Genomic DNA, 23889 nt, shown 5'->3' on the forward strand with positions numbered 1-23889 from the left:
GATTTGATTTCTGTATATGCTTTTTAAAGCATGAGTTAGTTTTTCTGTGAAGAATCTGGTTTTTCATACACTTCATTGCTGAAAGTAATGTTCATTCTTATGTGGCAATTAAGTGCATGTGCAGGTATGTGTGTATTTTCTGTTTAACGTAAAATGAAGTGGCTGAGGGAAAAACCTTCTTGTTCTCTACCTAATAGGAGATTGCACCAAGGTGGGTGCTGGTTTCTTCCCAAGTAACAATTGACTGAAAAAGAGCAAGTATCACAGTATAACTAAGGTTGGAAGAGACCCCAAGGATCATCAAGTCCAACCTGTCTCGGTAGACCTCAGGACTAGACCATGGCACCAAGTGCCACGTCCAATCTCCCCTTGAACACCTCCAGGGACGGCGACTCCACCACCTCCCTGGGCAGCACATTCCAATGACGAATGACTCGCTCAGTGAAGAACTTCTTCCTCACCTCGAGTCTAAACCTCCCCTGGCGCAGCTTGAGACTGTGTCCCCTTGTTCTGGTGCTGGTTGCCTGGGAGAAGAGACCAACTCCTTCCTGGCTATAACCTCCCTTCAGGTAGTTGTAGAGGGCAATGAGGTCACCCCTGAGCCTCCTCTTCTCCAGGCTAAACAATCCCAGCTCCCTCAGCCTCTCCTCATAGGGCTTGTGCTCAAGGCCTCTCACCAGCCTTGTAGCCCTTCTCTGGACATGCTCAAGTGTCTCATGTCCTTCTTAAACTGAGGGGCCCAGAACTGGACACAGTACTCAAGGTGCAGCCTAACCAATGCAGAGTACAGGGGCACAATGACCTCCCTGCTCCTGCTGGCCACACTATTCCTAATACAGGCCAGGATGCCATTGGCCCTCTTGGCCACCTGGGCACACTGCTGGCTCATGTTTAGGTGGGTGTCAATCATCACCCCCAGGTCCCTCTCTGTTTGGCAGTTCTCCAGCCACTCTGACCCCAGCCTGTAGCTCTGCATGGGGTTGCCGTGGCCAAAGTGCAGCACCCGGCACTTGGACTTGTTAAATGCCGTGCCATGCCTTTGAGTTGCTCCGGGGGAGGTTTAGGTTGGTTATTAGGAAAGATTTCTGCAAAAGGTATGCCAAGCCCTGGAAGAGATTGCCCAGGGAAGTTATGGTGTTCACATCCCTGGAGGGATTTAAAAAGCACGTAGATGTACGAAGGGATATGGCCTAGTGGTGAACTTGGTAGTGCTGGGTTAATGGTTGGACTGGATGTCTTAAAGATCTTTCCCATTCTAAATGATGCTATGATCAGGTGCTGCAAAGAAAAAATTCTGATAAAGGAGAAGCTCCTTAAGAAAAGGCAATGGGCAGTCTCCAAAAGGAAGAGCAGCAGGTAACAGTCAGGCTGGGATTGGGGACACACTTTGCATTTGGCCTGGACGCATAAACTTGGTGGCTGGACAGTAGAAATCAAAATCCCTCTAGAACTGTTATTCACAGATTGCATTGGGTTGGAAGGGACTATCCAAGGTCGTCTTGTCCAGCTTGCCTTAGATGTGCTACACAGCAATATCACCAAGCCAGAACCTGAAGCAGAGGGCACACTGAAGGATGGACAGCAGTGAGCAAGGACAGAAGGTTTCTTGCTTGGAGGAAGCAGTTCCATGTCTGGTTTCCACCAGCTCTAGGGTGCGTATTGAGGGGACGTACACTCTGCCTAGCAGTTAATTAACTCAATATTGTAGAGGTCTGTGGTGTTGATCTAATTGTTCTGGGTCTACTGTTGACCCATGAGTTACCCATGGGGAGAAATTAATATTTTCCATTTGTTTAAATAATCTAAGAGATGAAATGCTAAAAACAGTTGAAGGAAGAAATGTTGTTGAATCAAGTAATTAAAGGTCATATCATAATACAGTTAAAGGAAAATTGCTTAGGCTCCTCTCTTTTAATTTACAGGTTTTTATGTATCTAGCTTTGCAATTTTAATGAACTAATACCACTTTGTCAAAGTCTATGGAGTTCTTAAGAACATCTTTTAATTCCAGTAGCCCATGAAACTCTGTTGAACCCAAACAACTCAGCCCCACACAGCTGCTTGCTCCCTCCCTCCTAATGAGATGGAGTGGATAACTGGAAGTGTAAAAGTGAGAACTCACTCATGGGTTGTGGCAAAGAACATTTAATAGATAAAGCAAAAGCTGAGGGCACAAGTGAAGTGAAATGAGGAATTCACAGAATGGTAGGGCTTGGAAGGGACCTCTGAAGTTTGAGTCCAACCCGTGTGCTAGAGCAGGATTACCTAAAGCAGGTCACATAGGAACACATTCAGGAGGGCCTGGTAAGCCTCCAGAGATGGAGACTCTACCACCTGTCTGGGCATCCTGTTCAGTGCTTTGCCATCCTTAAAGTGAAGAAGTTCCTCCTCACATTTAGATGGAGCTTCCTATATTCAAGTTTATGCCTATTGCCTCATGTCCTGTCACTGCAGACCGCTGAGAAGAATCTGGCCCTATCTTCCTGACACCCACCCCTTAGATAGTTATCAGGGTTAATAAGATTCCCACCTCTTCTCCAAGCTAAACAGACAAAGCTCTCTCAGCCTTTCCTCCTATGAGAGGTGTTTCAGTCCCCTTGTCACTGTAGTGGCCCTGCATTTCCTTTCACAAGTAGATGTTCAGCCATGTCTGGGAAAGTTGGGCTCTATTACATGTAACCTGGGAAATAAAAAGCCATCACCTCAAACATTTTTCTCCCTTCCATCTTGTGCTGAGCATGATGTCATAAAGTGAGGAATATCCTTTTGGTCAATTGGAATCACCTGTCCCAGCAGTGGCCCCTCCCAACTTATTGTGCACCTTCAGCCTAATCACTGGTGGGGTGGGATAAAGAGGAGAAAAGTCCTTGACTCTGAATACAGCTCAGCAGTAACAAAACCATTCCTGTCATCAGTGGTTTCCAGAACAAATCCAAAACAGGCCCATAGCAATTTTTCTTCCACTGGGAAGAAAAATTAACTCTAGCACAGCGCAAACCAGCAGAACTCACAGAGAGAGTGTTTGCCCACTGGAATGGGCTGCCTGAGGAGGTGGTGGGGTCGCCGTCGCTGGGGGTGTTCAGGGCGAGGCTTGACAGGATGCTTGGTTGTATGGTTTAGTTGATTGGGTAGTGTTGGATGATAGGTTGGACATGATGATCTCGAAGGTCTCTTCCAACCTGGTTAATTCTATTCTATTCTAACTTACTCTGACCTTGATATCTTATTGCAGAAGTAGAGATCCCGCCTTTTGGAGGTGGCATTGTCAGGTAACAGAATACCATGAAATTGCAGAAATACATCCATAGGTCAGGAGTGAGGATAACTGCTATTTCCAGTTGAATTTTCTTTTGTTAGGAGTGCAAGCAGAAGGAAGAGTGAAGATGGAAAAAAGGAATTATGGAATCCTCTGAAAAGTCTTAAGCTCACACTTTGTGAGCTAGGAACTGATGTGTATGTGTTTTACTCGTGGACACATTCTTCTGGCCTACGTGTCTTTGTCCCACGAAGTATGAAGTTAATTCTCAAGAAGTAGGTCAGGAAATACTCCAACACCTGCTTTTGTTTCTCTTTAAATATTTAGGACTTGAGTTTCATTATGTCAGGGAAAAAATAATGTCTCTTGCTCCACTTTCTAAGGGAATGGTGGCCACTTTCTTACAGCAAATTTGCACTGTTGACAATTCTCTCTGTTTCTACAGTAGAAAGTCTAAATGTTGGTGTGTTTAATTAACTATTCTTGGTGTGGCATCCAGCTGCACAGGAGAGGAGATTGGTTTGCACGTAAATTAGGTCATTTTCAATTGTGCTGATGCAGCATGGTTACAGCATGATGAGTTTGCCACCAGCATCCTTATGATGCATTTAATGTGTTTTTGCTCAGGTCTGTGGACTGTAAGTCTCATGGGGAATGGCTGAGGGAAGAGGGGTCATTTAGTCTCAAGAAAAAGAGGCTGAGGGGAGACCTCCTTGCTCTCTAGAACTGCCAGAAAGGAGGTTGTAGTGAGGTGGAGATTGATCTCTTCTCCTATGGAACAAGTGACAGGACAAGAGGAAACAGCCTCAAGTTGTGTGGTGGGAAGTTTAAGTTGCACACAAGGAGCAACATCTTCTCCAAAAGACTTGTTAAGTCCTGGAACAGACTGCCCAGGGAAGTGGTGGAGTCACCATCCCTAGAGGGATTTAAAAGCCACATAGATGTGGTGCTGAAGGATGTGGTTTATAGATGACCTGGTAGTGCTGAGTTACCAGGCTTGATCTGAAAGGTATCTTCCAGCTAATTTTTTGAAAATCATTACTTTGTTGTGCAATCTGTCCTTATCTATCATACCAGCTTCAACTGGAGATCATGGATAGCTCAGTTGTCTGTATCCCAAAGCATTTTACGGAAACATGAGTTGTTATTTTAAACTTCAGGGCCTGACAGCATGACTGGGCCACTTAGTGTGTGAAGACATGGGCACAAGTAGAAAGTGTTTTAATGAGTGGAAATGCTCTGCCAAAATGCTCATAAAGATGCTGAGACAGAAGGGAGAGGTGGAAAAGGAAATAGAGAAGCTTAACATGATTAAAGATTTTTCTGGAGAACAGTGTATGAGGACAAATAACCTTATGTACTGTGGGAAGTGGGAGTCAAAGAAAGAGCTTAAAATATTGGATATACACTTGTGCATATTTTACCTCTTCTTGTTCATCCCATAAGGAACATATTAAAATAGAATAGAATTAACCAGGCTGGAAAAGACCTTTGAGATCATCAAGTGCAACCCATCACCCAACACTATCTAATCAACTAAACCATGGTACCAAGTGCCCCATCCAGTCTCTTGCTAAACATCTCCAGTGATGGTGACTCCACCACCTCCCTGGGCAGCCCATTCCAATGGCCACTCACTCTTTCGGTGAAGAACATCTTCCTAACATGCAGCCTAAACCTCCCCTGGCACAGCTTGAGACTGTGTCCTCTTGTTGTGCTGGTGGTTGCCTGGGAGAAGAGACTAACCCCCACCTGGCTACAACCTCCCTTCAGGCAGTTGTAGACAGCAATGTCCTACTCTATAACAGTGTCTCCTCCTTTTTTGTGTGCTTCATGTTAATTCTCCAAGGAGGTGTTTGAGTGATTGATGTCTTCCCAGAAAATACTGGAGTTTGTAGGCATGGCTGAGAGTTTTAGTTTGTTGCTTGAAAGTAGCTGCTACCTGTGTCTTTCTTCAGTGGAGAAAGAATGAGGAGACTCTCAATTAGAAGCAGACTACAGGGAATCAGAAAATCCCAGCATGGTTGTGGTCAAAAAGTAGCTCTGGAGATCATGTAGTCCAACCCCCTGCTAAAGTGGGCTCACCTGCAAGTGGTTGCCCAGGATCACGGTGTACAGGTGGGTTTGGAATCCAGAGAAAGAGGCTCCACAGCCTCTTTGGGCAGCCTACTCCAGGGCTCTGTCACCCTCACAGGAACCTCCTGCTTTCTAGTTTGTGCCTGTTACTCCTTGTCCTATCACTGGACATCACTGAACATCACTGAAGAGAGTCTGGACCCATCCTCTTTAACTCTTGCTGAGCATGGAGAAGTTCCCCTGTCAGTCTGCTCTTCTCCAGGCTGAACAGCCCCAGGTCTGTCAGCCTTGCTGGGAGACTTCTTACTTTGTAAGTAGTCTGGAATAATGAAATCAAAATTGCAGCGGAGTTCTGGGTGTGCATTTTATTTACTGTCTGCCTTTCAGCTGGAACAATGAAAATCAATAAAAACAGTCTTTCATTTAGTTTCTGTGTTTGTAATTACAGAGCTGGGATTCAGGTGCTGCTGAGGAACAGTTTTGTATTGTGGAATTAATGGCCTAAGTGAAAATAAGAGACTTTTGTTGCTTTGGGATTCTGCAGAAATCCTTTTATTACAAAATTAAAATTTTGGCCTTCCTTGAAATTTTCTTCCTTCTAAATTACAGCAATAGTAATGTTTTCCTAATACTTTCTTGCCTTGAAGTCTCTCCCCAGCCAGCATTGTGTCTTGTCATTATTGACCTTATTGATTAAGAAGAAGCTTTTTAGAAAAGGAAATTGAGAAGCTGACATCTCCAGGGTTGTATCTCATTTCAGAGTACCTACTGAGGTGTGGAAGTGTTTATGCTTAAAGGAACTGGTTTGTATTACTTGTTAATGATTGGCAAGCCTCATGATTTCTGTTGGCTGTGTGGTTGAGGTGTGGGAGAGGAAGAAAGCAGCCTCATTCATATTAAGTTGATGAATGTGTAGAGTATGTTCTAGTGGTGTACACATTAGCATGGAAATCATGAGCTTGCTTCTATTTTTTTTTTCATTTAAAATACTCAGTTTTTCCTTAGATGTTAGAATTTGCTAGTGTTAGTTGTCTGCCTTCAAGGAGCACTGTAAAGCTTAAGTTGGTTTTCATTGGTGCCCAGTGACTGGACAAGGGGTGGCAGGCACAAACTGAATCTCAGGAGGTTCCACCTAAACAAAAGGGAAAACTTCTTTCTTGTGAGGGTGACAGAGCACTGGAGTAGGCTGCCCAGAGAAGTTGTGGAGTCTCCTCCTCTGGAGAGATTGTAAATCTGGATGTGATCCTGTGCAACCTGCTCTGGGTGACCCTGCTTTAGAGGGTTGGAGTAGGTGATTTCCACAGGCCATTTCCACCCCCTACAATGCTGGGCTTCTGTGGTTAAAATCTGTAGAATACCCGAGTTCCTTGTGAGAAGCACTGGTGCTATGTATTGTTAGAACATTATTCACTTCTTTTCCGAGTCTTTACTTTTGTTTTTCTCTTTAAATTCTAATTGATCTTAAAGGTCTTTTCCAACCTTAATGATTCAATGGTTCTATTTTGATATTTTTTGATTTTTAAGTAAACTTGCTAGACTGCCTTTGAAAACATTGGTAGGTGAAGGATTTCTTCCCCTTTGAAACATCTTAATTTTTTCTCTCCCTATATCTATCAATAACTTTATCTCCTCATTTTCATCCTGCAGTTTCCATTATCTGAGGCAGTCTGGTGCATTAAAACATTGGTGCCTGATACTGCTTCATTTGCATTGCCACATGCTTGACCTCAGCCCCTCCGCTCTTAGTTAATGCACCAACAGGCATTGATATCTCTCTGGAGTATTATCCTGGGGCTGTTAGCTCTACTAATAACAACCATTCATTAAGCTGATGAAAGTTTATTAAATAAGAAAACATGCTGTAATGAAGGTGGAGTAGAGGTGTCAGGCATCTTTTGATGGTGAAAATGAGCCACAGCTACACGACAAGACGCTGGCCCTAATGAAAGGGAGAGGGATCTGTATCATTCTGATCTGTGCTGTTGGGAATGGGCCTTTCTGAACATGAAATGGAATCCTTCCTGGTTGTGCTGTAGATGCAGTGATGAGAAGTTCTTTAAGGCAATTGCTCCTGTCATTTAAGGATGCATCTCTTCTTGGGAGTGGTCTCCCAACAGCTTGGAAGTTTTTGTGGCTTAGTCGTTATTTGTGTTCTTCTTAGGTCGTTGTCAAGAGTGAAGGCTGAGCTGGCCACTAGATGAGTAACTCGGGCTATGAACCTTCCCCCTTTTCCAAAGGGGAAAAGAAAGGGAATAAGACAGAAATCTCAAATGTCTTTTCCAACTGGGTTGGGTTCTGTTCTATTCTATGTGCAGTTTCTGAGAAGAGCCTGAGCTGTGAAGTCAAATCTCTGAACAGAATTAGTTCTGTTCTAGCTCAAACCAGGACACTCATGAACCTAGCATTGTTACACCTTCAGGTTACTATTTCTTTTGTTATGTATCCCTTTGGTAATTATTATTGCTAAGGTATGTTATAGACTACACTCTGCTATACTTTTCCATTTTAATCACTTCATCTTAGAATACAGGAAGTTGCAGGGTTTTTTCCCCACTAATCACTATTTTTCCCCATTCATTCTCTTTCAAACCCTGGGTTGTGCAGATATAATTCTGTCTGCAGTAAAATATTGGAACAAACACCCAGAGAGAATGTTGAAGATGGATTGGGTTATGGGATGATATAAAATAATAGAGATAAATCTGATTCTCTTTTTAAGGGCAGTGAATGGTGGGTGAGGAGGTACAATAAATTCAATTTTTAGTAAAGCATTTGAATCATTCAGGGTGAATTTAACAGAGTTGTTTTCTACCGAAGTAAGCTGATTTATGGCTGGTGAAGTTGGTATAATGCTACCAAGTAATTTTTGATAGAAGAAATGTTGCTGTGTAAAGCTGCAAACAGTTCATAAATGAAGATGTATGGATGGGGCTTGTTTGAAGAGGCATTGGTTGTCTTACACAGTTTAATATTATGAACTTAGGAGTTCTGTAATGAAAAGAAGTTAGTAAATTAATAGGTGAGGAGCTAATTGTAAAGAATAAAAAATTCTTTTAACAGAGATAGGGAACATGGAGTAGAAAAGATCTGAAAAGTCTACCTGAAGATTGCAAAAGAATTGGTTTAGGTAGCTGTAGGTTTGCATGAAAAGGAAACCCTGTTTGGTCTTTTCACTTCAGTTCGTTAGGACGCTATCATGGGTGGCAGAGCACTGGAACAGGCTGCCCGGAGAGGTTGTGGGGTTTTCTCCTTTGGAGACTTGTAAAACCCACCTGGATGTGTTCCTGTGACCTGTACTACGTGATCCTGCTTTGGCAGGGGAGGTTGGACTTGATGATCTCTAGAGGTCCCTTCCAACCTCTAACATTCTGTGATTCATCTAGAGAGAGGACTTGGTGACTGAAGTGGCCCTGAAAAAAAAATGCTTTTCTAAAGGGCATTAGAGACTAAGTGAGGATGCATTAAATGAAAAGATGAAAAAAAGTAAGGAAAAACCTTTTTTAGCTGCCTTTAAGGTACCTCCTACTGTATTACTAGTCCTTGCTAGTGCTGCAGTGACATCTAATATAGATGTCTGTTCAGGGTCAGGCCAAAGGTGCTCTTGGGCCAGTACTGTCTGATGCAGAGGATGCTTTGAAGGAGGTGAGGACAGAGCAAGCCATAGCAATCCTGTCCCAAAATGCTGTGTGAACTTCCAGCAGTTGGCAATATGCATCTTTTGACAGTAAAGCTGGTGTCTGCTGTGCTGAACAGCACAAGGTAGGTGTTTCTTCCTCAAATTTGTTCCTGTTACTTTTTGTACTGATTTAAATTTAGAGGCTCACTGTGCTTTGGCAATGAATTCTGTGGCTGACCCCTCTGAGGTGCTTCTTGTAGATACCAAATCTCTGAGTTGCCACTTTCATCCTCAGGAGGTCCTGAGCATTTGAGGCACACAGTTATCACAGGTACTGGGGCAATACCTGTGTGGAAGAAAAGGCTGAAGAGAGACTTCTCCCTCTCTACGATTCCCTGAAAGGAGATTGTAGTGAGGTGGATGTTGGTCTCTTAAGCAACTAGCAACAGGACAAGATGAAATGGCCTCAAGTTGTGCCAGGGGACATTTAGGTTGGATATTTGGAAAACTTTCTTTGCTGAAAGAGTGGTCAGGCATTGGAAAAGGCTGCTCAGGGAGGCACCATCCCTGGAGGTTTTCAAAAACCAATTACATGTGGCACTTTGGGACATGGTTTAGTGGTCATGGTGGCGTTGGTTTAACAGCTGGACTTGATCTTTGAGGTTTGTTCCAACCATAATGATTCTATAATACATGTCATTTCCATCGAGTTCTCTCTGATGGAGAAATCCTGTGCTGCCAAGAGTTGGTCTGAACTTTTTTTCTCCCTCTGTCTTGGTCCGGAGAGGGCAAGAGGCTCAGTTCTTTTGAACATTCCCCTGTTGTGAAATGAGAGGCACAAACAAGGCGAAAATATCAACAGCTGGACTATTTATTACACAAAGTGGATGGATGAGAAGAGAGAGAGAAGAGGAGAGGAATTATATTACCACACACCTCCCCCCACCCCCAGACAGTTTGAGTCTGTGGATGAAAGGTGCTGCAGGAGATGTTGGGTCTGTAGAGAAAGGGTGCTGTAGAAGAGATGTGGTCCTCTGAGCATCCTCTTTAGCTCCATGAGTTGCAGCAGGCGGAACTTAGGACACGGAGAGAGGGTTCTGCTTCTTCCAGGCTCTGTGGTGATGTCTCTGTCATTTTTCTCCAGAGCAGCATTGCCCCGAGCATAGTCCTCCTGTGTTTTACTTCATCTGTGTTTTCCTTCTACTGAGCCAGTAGTTGCTCAAGTCTCTTACAGTTTTTTAGTCCTTAGCTATGTGTCTAAGTATTGTCCCTCAGGAAATCGGGGGGCAGGTGGTGAATCCATTGTCTCACCATCCTCCATTTTCCGGGGTACCTGATGGGTCTTGTCTTATGCATATTCCCGAGGGTGGCCTCGGTCCATTCTTGTGAGGCCAGCTGTGGTCCAGTGAGTAATGTTATCTTTTGCACCTTCCCAAGAATCCTTATCCAGTGGCTCCACCCAATACACATCAGCTATTGTTTGGGCAAGCACCAAAGGTGATTTTATCTTTAAGTCATACCAGGAGAGACAAGATTTAGTCTCTCACACTCCCCCTTCCCCTTTTGGAGCAGTCATTTGACCAATACTGGTGTTGAAAATGCTGGGGGTTTTTTGTGTTACAGTCCAAGGGAGCAGTTAAATAATCTTTCTCTTTTTTTTTCCCTTTGGTGATTTCTCTCCACTGTGTTCCTTGAGCACTGCTTTTGGTTTCAGCACTTTATTACTAGAGAGGCATTGATGAATTGCGGTGAGTGGAGGAAGAAGTAGAATGATTGATGTGTGACAGGATTAAGACAAATTCCAAAGGATTAAATTTATGTAGCTGGAGCAAAGGACAGCAAGTGAGAAACATAATTGAATGTGTTCCGGTTTGTAGAGGAAAACAGTAAGGTTGGGTCACTGCCATTTAAACACCTAAGGAAAAGAAAAGCTGCTTCTGCTTGGAGTGAATATGTTTATGACATGTTTGCTTTGCATGTTTTCATAAAGCAGAAGCACTAGTTTTATTAGCAAGAGAGATAAAATTAACTTCTGTAAAATCTAATTAAAGCAGCATGACGGTGGTAGGGAAATGCTTCAGCCCTCCTTCATACTTGGATTTAATAACCTCAGATTTCCTTCCAGGAAAGAAAAGGATGGTAAGACTAGATGGGATGAGTGATTTAGAAAGGAAAACTGTGGAGTTTGGCTTGCTGGAATTTGATTCTCTGGAGAAACCTCTTCTGCTCTTTTAAGACCAGAATTGTGTTACTCAGCCTTTGGATATACATTCTTGCTGCTGGGCACTGTGCCACATGCTGGCTGCTTGTGCCTCCTTTTGTAGCAGTGGCTGCTTTTCAGTGAAGATGACTGAGCTGGTGGGAATCTTGGTATAAGGCGCTATGCTTAAGAGGAAACAACCTTATGAACAAAAAGCAAGCCTTTTACCCTGTCCTTCCCCATCAAATCAGCTTACACTGCTCATCTCAGAGTGAGCTCAGTTCTTGCAACCTGAGCACTTCTTTTTTTGTGTGTAGCTCAGAATCTAACTAATCTTTCAAACTTCTCTTTTCTGCTTCAGTCTGCATCAGTCTTCCCCTTTCTGCATTATTTGGTCAGCAAATCCTTTTATCTCAAGCAGAGTGACCTCAGCTCTTGCCAAAATATTGCAGAGGAATCCTCTTCCTTAGCCCTCAGTCTTTTATAGTTCTTTTGTTGGCTTTTAACTTGTGAATTCTTACGAGGCTATTTTAAAGGTGAACAAAATGGGTGGCAATTTCTGCCATCACCTTACTATCAAGAATGTTAATCAACACTGGCTGCTGTTCATCAGTGTTTCCCAGGTACTCATTAATCCTCACATCCTGTGTTACCTATTCTCTTTTTCCTGTTTTTAAGCAGAAGGAAGCAGTGACAAGCAGGAATAGCTCAAGATCTTTGATCTAGGTCCTTCTCATTTTCTGTGGGCTTTAGCTGAAGGCTTCCTGCTTCAGGAATATCTGGGTTTTATGAAGTTCATGGTCACTTTAGCTAGCTGATGGTCACTGCTTTGTCTTGGTATCAGTTCACACTGTGCTGTATACTGACCTTTGGCAGTTTTGTAGCAGACAGCTCCTAGTTTGGAGGTTTCTTAACTGTAAGTGCATTTTTTTCCATGTGCCTCATTATTCGGATATCCCATCCTCAAAAGAGAAACTTTTCAGCTTCATCTTGAGTCACCTTGCAACCAAAATACTGAACAAGTTTTCAGGTGAAATACAGGCTTATTTGGTAAGACTTAACACAAGCTTCTTGTTAAAAAGGATAAATACAGATGAAAAGCAGGCTTAAGCAGTTACTCATGTTTCCAGCAGTGGAGGCTCAATGTACTCAACACTCACCTGTTTTCTGGATGTTAGCCCTTTCATGGATTCACAGATGATACTGGGTTGGAAGAGCCCTTCAAAGGTTATCTTGTTCAACACACCAGCAGTGAGCAGAGACATCTCCAACAAGATCAGGCTGGCCAGGGCCACATCAAGTCTGATCTTGAATGTCTCCAGGGATGCAGCCTCAACCTATTTCCTTTGTAACCTGTTCCAGTATTTTGCCACTCTCATTGTGAAGAACGTCTTCCTGATGTCCAACCTAAATATGCCTAGCTGCAGTTTCAAACCATTGCTTATTGTCCTATGCTACAACCCTTTCTGAACAGTCCCTCCCCAGCCTTCCTGTAGGTCCTCTTCAGATACTGAAATGTAGCTATAAGGTCTCCCCAGAGCCTTCTCTACCCCAGGCTGAACAATCCCAACTGCCTCAGCCTGTTGCCATAGGAGAGGTGCCCCTCTGATATCTTTGTGGCCCTCTCTGGACCTGCTGCAAGATGGCTTTCTCTCTCTTGTGTTGGGAGTCCTGTAGCTGGACTCAGTACTCCAGGTGAGGTCTCACCCGAGTAGGGTGGCAGAATCACTGCTCTTGATCTGCTGGCTATACTTCTTTCCATGGGGATTTTGAAGGGACAGGAACATTGAGGAAAAGATACAAGATACAGAATTAACCAGGTTGGAGAAGACCTTCAAGATCATGGAGTCCAACCTATCACCCAACACCATCTAATCAACTAAACCATGGCACCAAGTGCCCCATCCAGTCTCTTCTTAAACACCTCCAGTGATGGTGACTCCACCACCTCCCTGGGCAGCCCGCTCCAATGGCCAATCACTCTTTCTGTGAAGAATTTCACAGCCTAAACCTGCCCAGGTTCAGCTTGAGGCTGTGTCCTCTAGCTCTGTCACAGGTTGTTTGGGAGAAGAGACCAACCCTCACCTGGCTACAACCTCCCTTCAAGTAGTTGTAGATGGCAACAAGGTCTCCCCTGAGCCTCATCTTCTCCAGGGTGAACAATCTCAGCTCCCTCAGCCACTACTCATAGGGCTTGTGCTCCAGACCCCTCCCCAGCTTTGTTGCCCTTCTCTGGACATGTTCCAGAACAGCTCACCTGAGAGGAGAGAAGGTTCCAGAGAGGTCTTATCAATGTGTAATAAATGCAGAGGAGAGTGCAAAGAAGACTACGTGAGGCTCTGTTCAGTAGTGCCTAGTGACAGGACCAGAAGCCCTCTTCTGAACACACTCCAGCATGTCAATGATCTAGTGTGAGGTGTCCCTGCCCATGGCAGGGGGTTTGGAACTAGATGATCCTTGAGGTCCCTACCAATTCTATGATTCTATGTCCTTCTCATAGTGAGGAGCCCAAAACTGAACCCAGTATTTGAGATGTGGTCTCAGCAGTGCCAAGTACAGGATGATTCCTGCCCTTGTTCTGCTGGCCAAATTATTTTTATGCATCATGTTTTATGTTCCTGAATCCAGTTTCAGAATCTGGCTCCTGAGTTTGGTTCCCATCTATTGCTGAAGTCCAGTCTGGGACTTCCCCAGTGTCTGCCTCCAGCATCAGCGATGATGGTGATGTCATTGCCATCAGGGACTTGGGAATGATATTGGTATTGTAGATACTTGTTTATATTTCATTTTATTGTTATTATTTTCACTAAAACTGGTTTAGTTTCTTCCCCAACCCATCAGTCCTTCCTTTACTCCTTTTCCCTTTGGGAAAGGAGAAGGGTTCGTAGAGAACATTTGTCTATTTAGTGCTCAACCTAACTCTAACCCTGACACCCCTTTATGGGGGGAAAAAAAAATTAAAATCACTCCTATACCTCTAGGTAAACCAGGTGGGTACAAGAAAGTCTTGAAGGGCCCTCAGGTGCATTTTCTGGACCCTTGAACTATTTGTAGGTTTTTTCCATACATCTGATGTTCAGGTTCTCTGCAAAAAGGCAGCTATTCCATTACGAATCCTAAGCAGAGGTCTATAGTGACAACTCTTCCCTCTACATACAATTCTGTGTCTCTTTGTCCTTCTGTTAGTATGAAGAGCACCCAGGAGATAATAGGAGTATTAAACCCCAGGTAACTACTTGAGAAATCTGGTCTAAGCTGAGAGGAGAAAATCTAATTAAATGTGCTACTGTTGCCTATTTTATAGCATCTTTAATCTTTGTTATGCAAAGTTCTTACCAGGGCATGGATATGGAACAAAAAGCAGATGTGAGGTCTCAATTGCACCCTTAGTTCAGTTCATGTGCAGGGTGGCAGTGACATGGGAAACAAGGGTGGTTTCCCTCACTGACTGCTTTGGATAAGAGAGTATTGTGCTGAATCTGTGTCACTGTATCATAGAATTATGGAATGGTTTGGGTTGGAAGGGCTCTTTCAAACATCATCTGCTCCAACCCTTCTGCAATAAGTAGGGATGTCTTCAACTAGAGCAGGTTGCTCGGAGTCCCCAGTTGGCTGACCTGGAATGTTTCCAGAGATGAGGCATCTACCACTTCTCTGGGCAACCTGGGCCAGTGTTTCATCACCCTCAGTGTAAAATGGTTCTTCCTCTTATCCAGTCTAAATCTCCCTCTCTTCGATTGAAACCATCACCCCTTGTCCTGTCATAATAGGCCCTGCTAAACTGTCTGTCCCCAGCTTTAAGTACTGAAAAGCCACAGGAAGGTCTCCCTGGGCTCCTTTGGCCCCACTCCAAGAGGTCCATGTCTCTGCTGTGCTGAGGACTCCAGAGCTGACCCCAGCACTGTAGGTAGGGTTTCAGCAGAGTGGAGCAGAGGGGCAGAACCCCCTCCCTCCACCTGCTGCCCACACTGTGGAGATGCAGTCTGGGTTGTTGTATTGATATTTGAATGTCCCATTCCCCGTATTTATAGAATCACAGCCAGCAGATCAATGTAAATGTCTCTATGCTTGTGAGGTTATGTATGCAGTACCATGTCCAGTTTTGGTGGCTCCTCTACAAGAAAGGTACCCACCTTTTCTTGCATGGGGAAAGAAATGTATGGCAGTGAGTCCACTGGAGAACCCCCAGGGTCATGGAGGTTAGAAGCACAGAATGTGTGCAGTAACTGGGTTTGTTCATCCTGCAGGAAAACTGTTTTTTTGCTGCCTGTGGCCTTCTCAGAGTGAAAACAGAGCCAGGTGCAAGTGTGCAAATGAGGCATCCATCAACCGTTTCTGTGGGAGAAACTGGCTGAACTTAAGAGAAGTTGTGGGTGCCCCATGCCTGGAAGTGTGTAAGGCCAGGTTAGGAGATCCTTTGAGCAACCTGCTGGAAGGTGTCACTGACCATGGCAGGGAAGCTGTAACTAGATGATCTTTAAGATCCCTTCCAACCCAAATAATTCTATATTAAGGAGAAAAATCTTGCCCCATGAGAGGAGTTGAACACAGGAACAAGAGATCAGAGAGACTCTGAATCTCTGTGCTTGCTGATTTTCAGTCCTTGACTAGATGCCATGAGTTGCCTGATGTAACAGTCATAGAATGGTGGGGGTTGGAAGGAACCTCCAGAGATGAAGTCCAAACCCCATGCCAAATCAGGATCACCTAGGGCAGGTCACGCTGGAATGCCTGCAGATGAATCTTGGAAGTTGAAGGGAATGTTGGAGTTAGTTCTGCTTTGAGCAAGGGATCAGGTTGTAAAGCTCTGAAGGTCCCTTCCAAGCTGGATCAGGGGATAATCAGCAACCACATAAATGCTGATTCTTGATTTTCAGAATTTTGACATGTTCTAACAGAAAATGCTGCCTTTGCATATCCCTGTTTACTCAGTGACCACAGTGTGCTTTGGAGTGGCTCCAGTTATTTCTCAGTCTAGCATGTGGGGACTGGAGGTCACTCTTTGGTAGGTGTGAATAGCCTTTGACCTCGCTGCTCTCCTCATCTGCCATATAAGAGGGCTCCAATGCCTTTTGATGTATTACGTGCTCTGTAAAGCAGTGGTGAACACAGTAAATGATGGTAACATGAGAAGCTTGGTCATTCTAGCGCTGGGCAACAGGATGGGTTATACTCCTTATCTAAATGTAGGGGGTTTATTTCCTTCCCAGCACTGATTTGATTTGTTTTTTTTTAAGTGGATGTTGAAAACACTGCTGGTGAACTGAAAAAAATATATCCAAAACTTGCTATAATGTACTGAAAGAAATCAAGCCTGATGTGGAAATGCTGTAGCTTGTAAGGTTTTTCTGTTCATAATTATTCAAAGTAGTACAATTAAAATCCAAATAAGTGATACAGGTAATTTGAATTGAAGGGCTTTTGCTTGTCTGAAGCCTCCAGATAGCTTTGTAATAAGGGAGTGGGAAAATAATAGGTACAATTTAAATATAAAATCACAGGGTTTCAGAAGTTCAGTGCTCAAAAGGGAGTGAGATATTTGACTTTTAAACTGTGGAAAGCTTTTTATGTTTAAGCATGATGCTGGCAATTCAAGCACGTTCAACCCCCAGCATGTAAGTTTTTCCTAGAATGCATCTTTTCCTTGATTTCATAGTATCAGTCAGGGTTGGAAGGGACCACAAGGATCATCTAGCTCCAACCCCCCTGCCATGGGCAGGGACACCCCACACTAGATCAGGCTGGCCAGAGCCTCATCCAGCCTGGTCTTAAACACCGCCAGGGACGGGGCCTCAACCACCTCCCTGGACAACCCATTCCAGGGCTTCACCACTCTCATGGTGAAGAACTTCCTCCTCACATCCAGCCCTGAATCTCCCCACCTCCAGCTTCATTCCATTCCCCCTAGTCCTATCACTGCCTGACATCCTGAGCAGTCCCTCCCCAGCCTTCTTGTAGCCCCCTTCAGATACTGGAAGGCCACAATTAGGTCTCCTCGGAGCCTTCTCTTCTGCAGACTGAACAGCCCCAACTCTTTCAGTCTGTACTCACAGGAGAGGTGCTCCAGCCCTCTGATCATCCTCGTGGCCCTTCTCTGGACGTGCTCCAGCATGTCCATATCCCTCTTGTAATAGGGGCTCCAGAACTGGATGCAGTACTCCAGGTGGGGTCTCCGCAGAGCTGAGTAGAGGGGGAGAATAACCTCCCTTGACCTGCTGGCCACACTTCTCTTGATGCAGCCCAGGATCTGATTGGCTTTCTGGGCTGCAAGTGCACACTGAGAGCTCATGTTGAGCTTCTCGTCCACCAGCACCCCCAAGTCTCTCTCCTCTGGGCTGCTTTCCAGCCAGTCACTGCCCAGCCTGTATTTGTGCCTGGGATTGCCTCAACCCAGATGCAGGACCCTGCACTTGGTCTTGTTGAACCTCATGAGGTTGGCCTGTGCCCACCTTTCCAGCCTGTCAAGGTCCCTCTGGATGGCATCCCTTCCCTCCAGTGTGTCTGCTGCACCACACAGCTTGGTGTCATCAGCAAACTTGCTGAGGGTGCACTCAATGCCACTGTACATGCTGCCAACAAAGATGGTGAATGAGCCTGGTCCCAGGACTGATCCCTGAGGGATGCCACTTGTCACTGGCCTCCTCTGGGACATGGATGCATTGACAGCCAGCCACTCTTTGGGTGCAGCCATCAAGCCAGTTCTTTATCCATCTAGTGGTCTACCCCATCAAACCCATGTGTCACCAGTTCGGAGATCAGGATGTGGTGCAGGACACTGTCGAAGGCTTTGCTCAGGTCCAGGTAAATGACATCAGTTGCTCTCCCCTCATCTATTAATGTTGTTCTTTACAGAATTATCATATAATCTTGGAATTGTTTCAGTTGGAAAAGTCCTCTAAGACTGAGCCCAGCCATCAATCTAACACCACCATGGCCATTCAACCATGTCCCGAAGTGCCATATCCACACATTTCTTGAACACCTCCAGGGATGGTGACTCCACCACCTCCCTGGGGAGCCTGTTCCAATGCCTGACCAGTTGAGAAATTTTTCCTAATAACCAACCTAAGCCTCCCATGGCACAATTTCAAGCCATATCAGGAAGGCCCTTAAAAACAAAACTGAACAAAAAACCCCCAGCAAAGCCCAATCAACCAAAAACTCAAACCTGACCAAATAACAACAGAAAAATCAACAAAACAGAATGCCCATCCCAAAAGCCCCACCTAACACTCCCAGCTTTCCCCAGAGGAAGAACATTCAGTGCATAACAGCATGGCATTTTCTTGGTTTTATTGTTGTTGGGGAGGGTGTGGGTTGTTAAGTGCAGTAAATGAGTGTTCCATTTGTTTCTCAAAAGATGTGTTTGAGAACTCTGTGTTGCTCTTAATTAATTTAGAGAATAACTAACTCTTTAGGAACTGTGAGGACAAAAATAGAGCCAAATGATCTGGGTGGAAAGCTTTAAATTTTTGTTGCTTGGTTTTTAGATAATACTTTTCCTGGATGCCTTGGAACCTTTTTTAATGTCAGTTTCCTCCTTGCTTTCCATTTCTTCCCTACTTGCATTTTCATCTCTCAGCTTCTCAGTTTGACAAATGTTGTTCCTGATTTTGTTCTTGCTTTGGTGAAATTGCTGACAGCTTTCAGGGCAGTGATGAGTGTCTGCAAATCTGCTGAAGTGACTGGGGAGGGTTAAAGTGCCTGTGGAATTGGGAATTGTGGGGTACATCTCTACCTGCCAAAGGAAAAGATAAAAATTAACACACTTCTGCCAAGGGTTTCTAAGCTGTTTGCATGCCTGCTGAGCCTTCTCTATTTGTATGCACCCTGGCATACCAGCTTTTGGGGGGGTTTGCATCATGTGTGGTGTGGTTTTACGATGTCCTGGCCAAACACCATGTGATGTGCCCTGCATGAGCCAGCGACGTGCCCTTGTAACCACGAAGGCCAATGGTCTTCTGGGGTGTGTTAAGAGTGCAATCAAGAGGTCGAGGGAGGTTCTCCTCCCCATCTACTCTGACCTAGTGAGGACACATTTGGAGTAATTTGTCCACTGCTGGGCTCCCCGGTTCAAGAGAAACAGTAAGTACTGGAAAGTATCCAGCAGAGGCTACAAAGATGCTAAGGGGCCCGGAGCATCTCTGTGAGGAGGAACCTGGGGCTGTTGAGCCTGGAGAAGAGCAGACTGAGAGGGGATCTCTTGAATTCTCAGGAAGAGCTGAAGGGTAGGGGGTAAGAAGATGGGGCCAGACTATTTTCAGTGGTGTCCAGTGACAGGACAATGGGCATAATCTGGAACACAGGAAGTTCCACCTAGTTGTAAGGAAAACCTTCCCTCTTGTGAGTGTGGTGCAGCCCTGGAGCAGGCTACCTAGAGAGGCTGTGGAGTTTCCTTCTCTGGAGAGATTCCACACCCACCTGGATATGATCCTGGGCAACCTGCTGTGTGTGATCCTGGTTTAGTAGAGTACTACCTGATCTCCAGAGGTCCCTTCCACCCCCTTCTATGGTGGAATTCTGAGTTCTGTAACTGTCCACAATAAAAGCTGGGAAGAAAGAGGGTAGATCATGCTTTGTGTCAGGGGATAGGAACCCCATAAATGGTGTTGAATTTACAGCACTGGTGGGCTTAGGAGCCTGTTCACTCCTCTGTGGTTAATAATGTGACATGAATCCTTTCTCAGGACTAATCTGTAATATAAAGACTGTAAGCAAGTGCCCACTCATCATCCATGCAGAGAAGAGAATTTCCTAGTTGGTGATTTCTGGGCAAAATTTTTGAGGAGGAAGGAACAAGTTCAGCTTGCTTATCCACACTGCTCTTAATATAAAAAGCCTGACTGTCCCAAACCAGCTGCATGGTCACTCTTGGCTTAGAGGGAAGCAAAGCAATACACTGTTGATAGATGTTCTTTCAGAGTAGTTAATATTTACTGGTAGTAAGGGAGCAGACCTTAGCTTGGCTGCTTGGTTGCTTTGTCTCCTTGCTTTTCATTTTTAATGGGTTTTATTATTTTTTTTTTGCTATAAGCATACATCCTGAAGTGCAGGCAAATGTCTGATGTTGGGAATAGCATCTTCAGTTAGTAAGGAATTTTTTTTTATTTTATTGTAAACTTTTGTTCCCTATTTTTCTTTTTTTATGCCAAACATGCTGCTTCTAGGTTCTTACAGCTTCAGCACTGAGACTTTGGGCAGTTGCAGAGAGATGCCATTATTTATTTAGTAACCGTGGAGGTGCTTTGTTAAATGGTTGGAGAAACAGGTGAACTAGGAGAGATGCACATGGATAGTGTTGCTTGTATGCACTGAGTTAGTAGTCCTGGTGCTTTTGTCCACACTTTGATTTTTAGGATATAAATAAAAATGAGCTTCCTGAATCAAGCAAATGTCACTTAGTCACTTTTGAAGTGTATCAGCAGGGAGGTGATACCTTTGTTACTCCATGTTTGGATCGCTGTTGCTTGTGTAATTTTATTTTCCTTACTGTGAGCCTTAATAATCAAGTATTTGTGCACTTGCAGCACAGAAAGCCAACTCTGCCCTGGGCTGCATGAAAAGAAGCGTGACCAGCAGGACAAGTGAGATGATTCTGACCCTCTGTTCTGCTCTCTTGAGATCTCACCTGGAGTACTGTGTCCAGTCCTGTGACAGAACATTGAACTGTTGGAGTGGGTCCGGAGGAGGCCATGAAAATGATCAGAGGGCTGGAGCACCTCCCTTATGAGAACATAAGGGAGGCAGAGAGAGTTGGGGTTGTTGAGCCTAGAGAAGAGAAGGCTCTGTGGAGACCTTACAGTAACCTTCCAATACTGAAGGGGGCCTACAAGAAAGCTTGTAGTGATAGTATGAAAGGGAATGGGTTGAAGCTGTAGGGCAGATTTAGAACGGATATTAGGAAAATACTTTTCACAGTGAGGGTGGTGAGACGCTGAAACAGGTTGCCCAGAGTTGTGGATGGCTCCTCCCTAGGAAGGATTCAATGCCAGTTTGAATGTGGACTCAAGCAACCTTGTGTAGTGGAAGGTGTCCCTGCCCATGGCAGGGGGTAGGAACTAGGTGATCTTTAAGATCCCTTCCCACCCAAACCATTCTCTGATTGTATGGTTTAACTCCTCCTCACTCTTTCAGAGTTCAAAACTACCTTTGAACCAGCACTAGCTTTCATTGCCTGATGGCTGCGGATATAAGTGATACAGGTTAGGAAGCCTCACCTTCCAGTCTACAGAGCCATGTCATGATATCAATGTAGGCAAATAAAATTTAAGCCATTTTCTCTCTGTTTATGATTTGTTGGCATTTCTGCAATGAGAAGAACATACACAATAAGACATTGTTGTCAGTCTCTTTCTCTAACTTCTCTACTTCATAATCCTTTTATTTTGTGATAAACTCTGCTTTGGTTTTTTTATTGAATGAGCTGTGTTTTAACGAGCTTATTTTATGCATAGGCTCAAAATGTTTGAAGACTGCTCATTAAATTGGAGCTGTTCAGATCTTGGACCCTTTTTATATATTGAATTTTCTTCCAGGAATAGAAATAAAGAAATACTAGCTTGAACATTTTGTGCTTTAAAAGGCTGGAAGCATAGAATCCTCATGGTATCCACAGAATCCAAGCATGGTGGAGATTGGAAGGGAGCTTTGGAGACCATCTATTCAAACCTCCCTCTTAGAGCAGGTTGCCTAGGAGTACAATGTCCAGGCAAGTTTGGATTCTCTCTGAAGAAGGAGTCTCCTTTCTGGGCAGTCTGGTCCAGTGCTCCAGCTCCTTATTTTTAGAGAGAGCTATTGAGATGCAAAAGTTCTGAGAGATGAATGAATTGACCTGCAGAAGTTGTCATGTGTTCTCTTTCCAGGTGTCAGCAGTGGACTCCTTGGAGGGCCCCCTTCTTCAGGTGGAGGGACTGAGTGATCTGCGTCTGGAGCTCCATAGTAAGAAGATGAACATGCACCTGGTCCTGATAGATGAACTACACCGTCATCTTTACATCAAGTCAACTAACCGAGTAGGACAACGCAACAAGGAGAAAGGGAGAATAAGGTGGGTTTGCTGTGATGCTAGCTGAGGGCAACAGCTCTCCCTTTCTTGGGAGAATGCTTTTGACTTACATTTCAACCTTTCATTTTTGGCAAGCAAATTTCTCATGCTTATGGCTGTGGGGAGCAAAAGCCCACCAAATATGTTGATGCATCTTGGAGCCTGTGAACAGACTGTTCTTGTTCTTTCACTTTTGCTTAGTGATTCTGTTGGGGTTTTGCTGCTTCCCACAGAATTCTGATGAGGTCAATTCCTTTTAGCATTCTTTTCCTTCTCTGCATATACCTTTCCTACAAATGTCATGATCATGAGGCTCAGGTCTGGCAAATGGAAGAACACAGGGAAAAATGGCTCATCTTTTCTGGGAAGTACCCAAGGTTTAAAAGACTTCCAGCTAACCCTAAGGTTACTAGCCAGAGGCTACAATATTGAGCAGTGTTCTTGGCTGTGTTCTGTTTCTAAGGTATTTTAAGAAGGTGAAATTGCTTGGTGCATCTGATCAGTGGAATTCAGCTGCAGTAGAAGTGCTATTTTTACCTAATTTTGTGAATTTTGAGTGCAACTCTATTGAGTTACTGAGAGAGGAGGGAAAAAGACAGTGGCTAGAAAAGACAGAGACAGTGTTGGAAGATATCTGGTGTAGGAGAGCTAATAAACAGTGATGGGAAGGAAAAGGGGGAGCCAGCCTGTGACAAAGAAGCAGAGAAAAGATTAAGTGGCAGTTTATTATGAGAAGGAATAAAAAATGCTTACTGAAAACAAGAGAAGAGATAGAGTAAATTGCATTACATGAATTTATGAAATAAAGTGTTGATTGAAGTTTAAATTCCTAGGAAGGAGAGTTTCTAGCAAGCCCTCAGTCCCTTCCTCACTCATCTTGTTAATTAAAAACAGACATAAAGCTTTGGTGTACCCAGACTCTGCAGCGGCTCACTAACTCAAGTTTGGCTGCTACAGGCACCCCTTATCTTCTTGGCTTCTGTCTTTTTCCATATTCCCTGTTGGACACCATAGATATTTGATAATGTGACTTAGGGGGCAAATGGGAACACAGGAAATTCCATCTGAACATGAGGAGAAGGAACTTCTTTGATGTGAGGGTTCTGGAGCCCTGGGGCAGGCTGTCCAGGCAGGTTATGGAATCTCCTTCTCTGGGGAGATTCCAAACCCACCTGGATGCAATCATGGGTAACCTGCTTTTGGTGACCCTGCTTTAGCAGGGGTGTTAGACTAGATGATGTCCAGAGGTCCCTTGCAGCTGCCACTGTGCTGGGATTTGGTAGCTTTTTTTCCACTGACTTTCTGGCTCTAATGTCTGGTGGAATCTTTTTGTTTTGGACAGTTGGATGGAATGATTTTAATGATCTTCAGTCTCATGAGCTTCATTCAATAAGGCAAAGTGCAAGCAAGGTCCTCCACCAAGGTCAGGGCAATCTTCAATATTAGTACAGGCTGGGGAATGATGAAAATGAGAACAGCCCTGCAGAAAAGGACTTGGGGGTAGTGATGGACGAGAAGCTGCACATGAGCAAGCAATGGGCACTTGCAGCCCAGAAGGCTGTGCATCAAAAGGAGGAGGAGATAGGCAATTTTGCCACACTGTCTGGTGAGACCTTACCTGGTAGTACTGTGTCCAGCTCTGGGGCCCTTAACACAAGAGTGGCATGGACCTGCTGGTGTGGGTACAGAGGAGGGTC

General features: G+C 44.5%; 1 protein-coding gene across 1 annotated transcript in view; it reads left to right on the top strand.

The window, feature by feature from the left end:
- The window catches only part of EXOC4 (exocyst complex component 4), a 488502-nt gene that overhangs the window by 33457 nt on the left and 431156 nt on the right, over nucleotides 1–23889 (top strand). The window contains exon 4 of the mRNA XM_009900238.2: nucleotides 22011–22195. Coding sequence (XP_009898540.1) covers nucleotides 22011–22195 — 185 coding nt within the window. The remainder of the gene's footprint in view (nucleotides 1–22010; nucleotides 22196–23889) is intronic.

Source organism: Dryobates pubescens, chromosome Z (assembly GCF_014839835.1).
Source record: "Dryobates pubescens isolate bDryPub1 chromosome Z, bDryPub1.pri, whole genome shotgun sequence".
Classification (NCBI taxonomy): Eukaryota; Metazoa; Chordata; class Aves; order Piciformes; family Picidae; genus Dryobates; species Dryobates pubescens.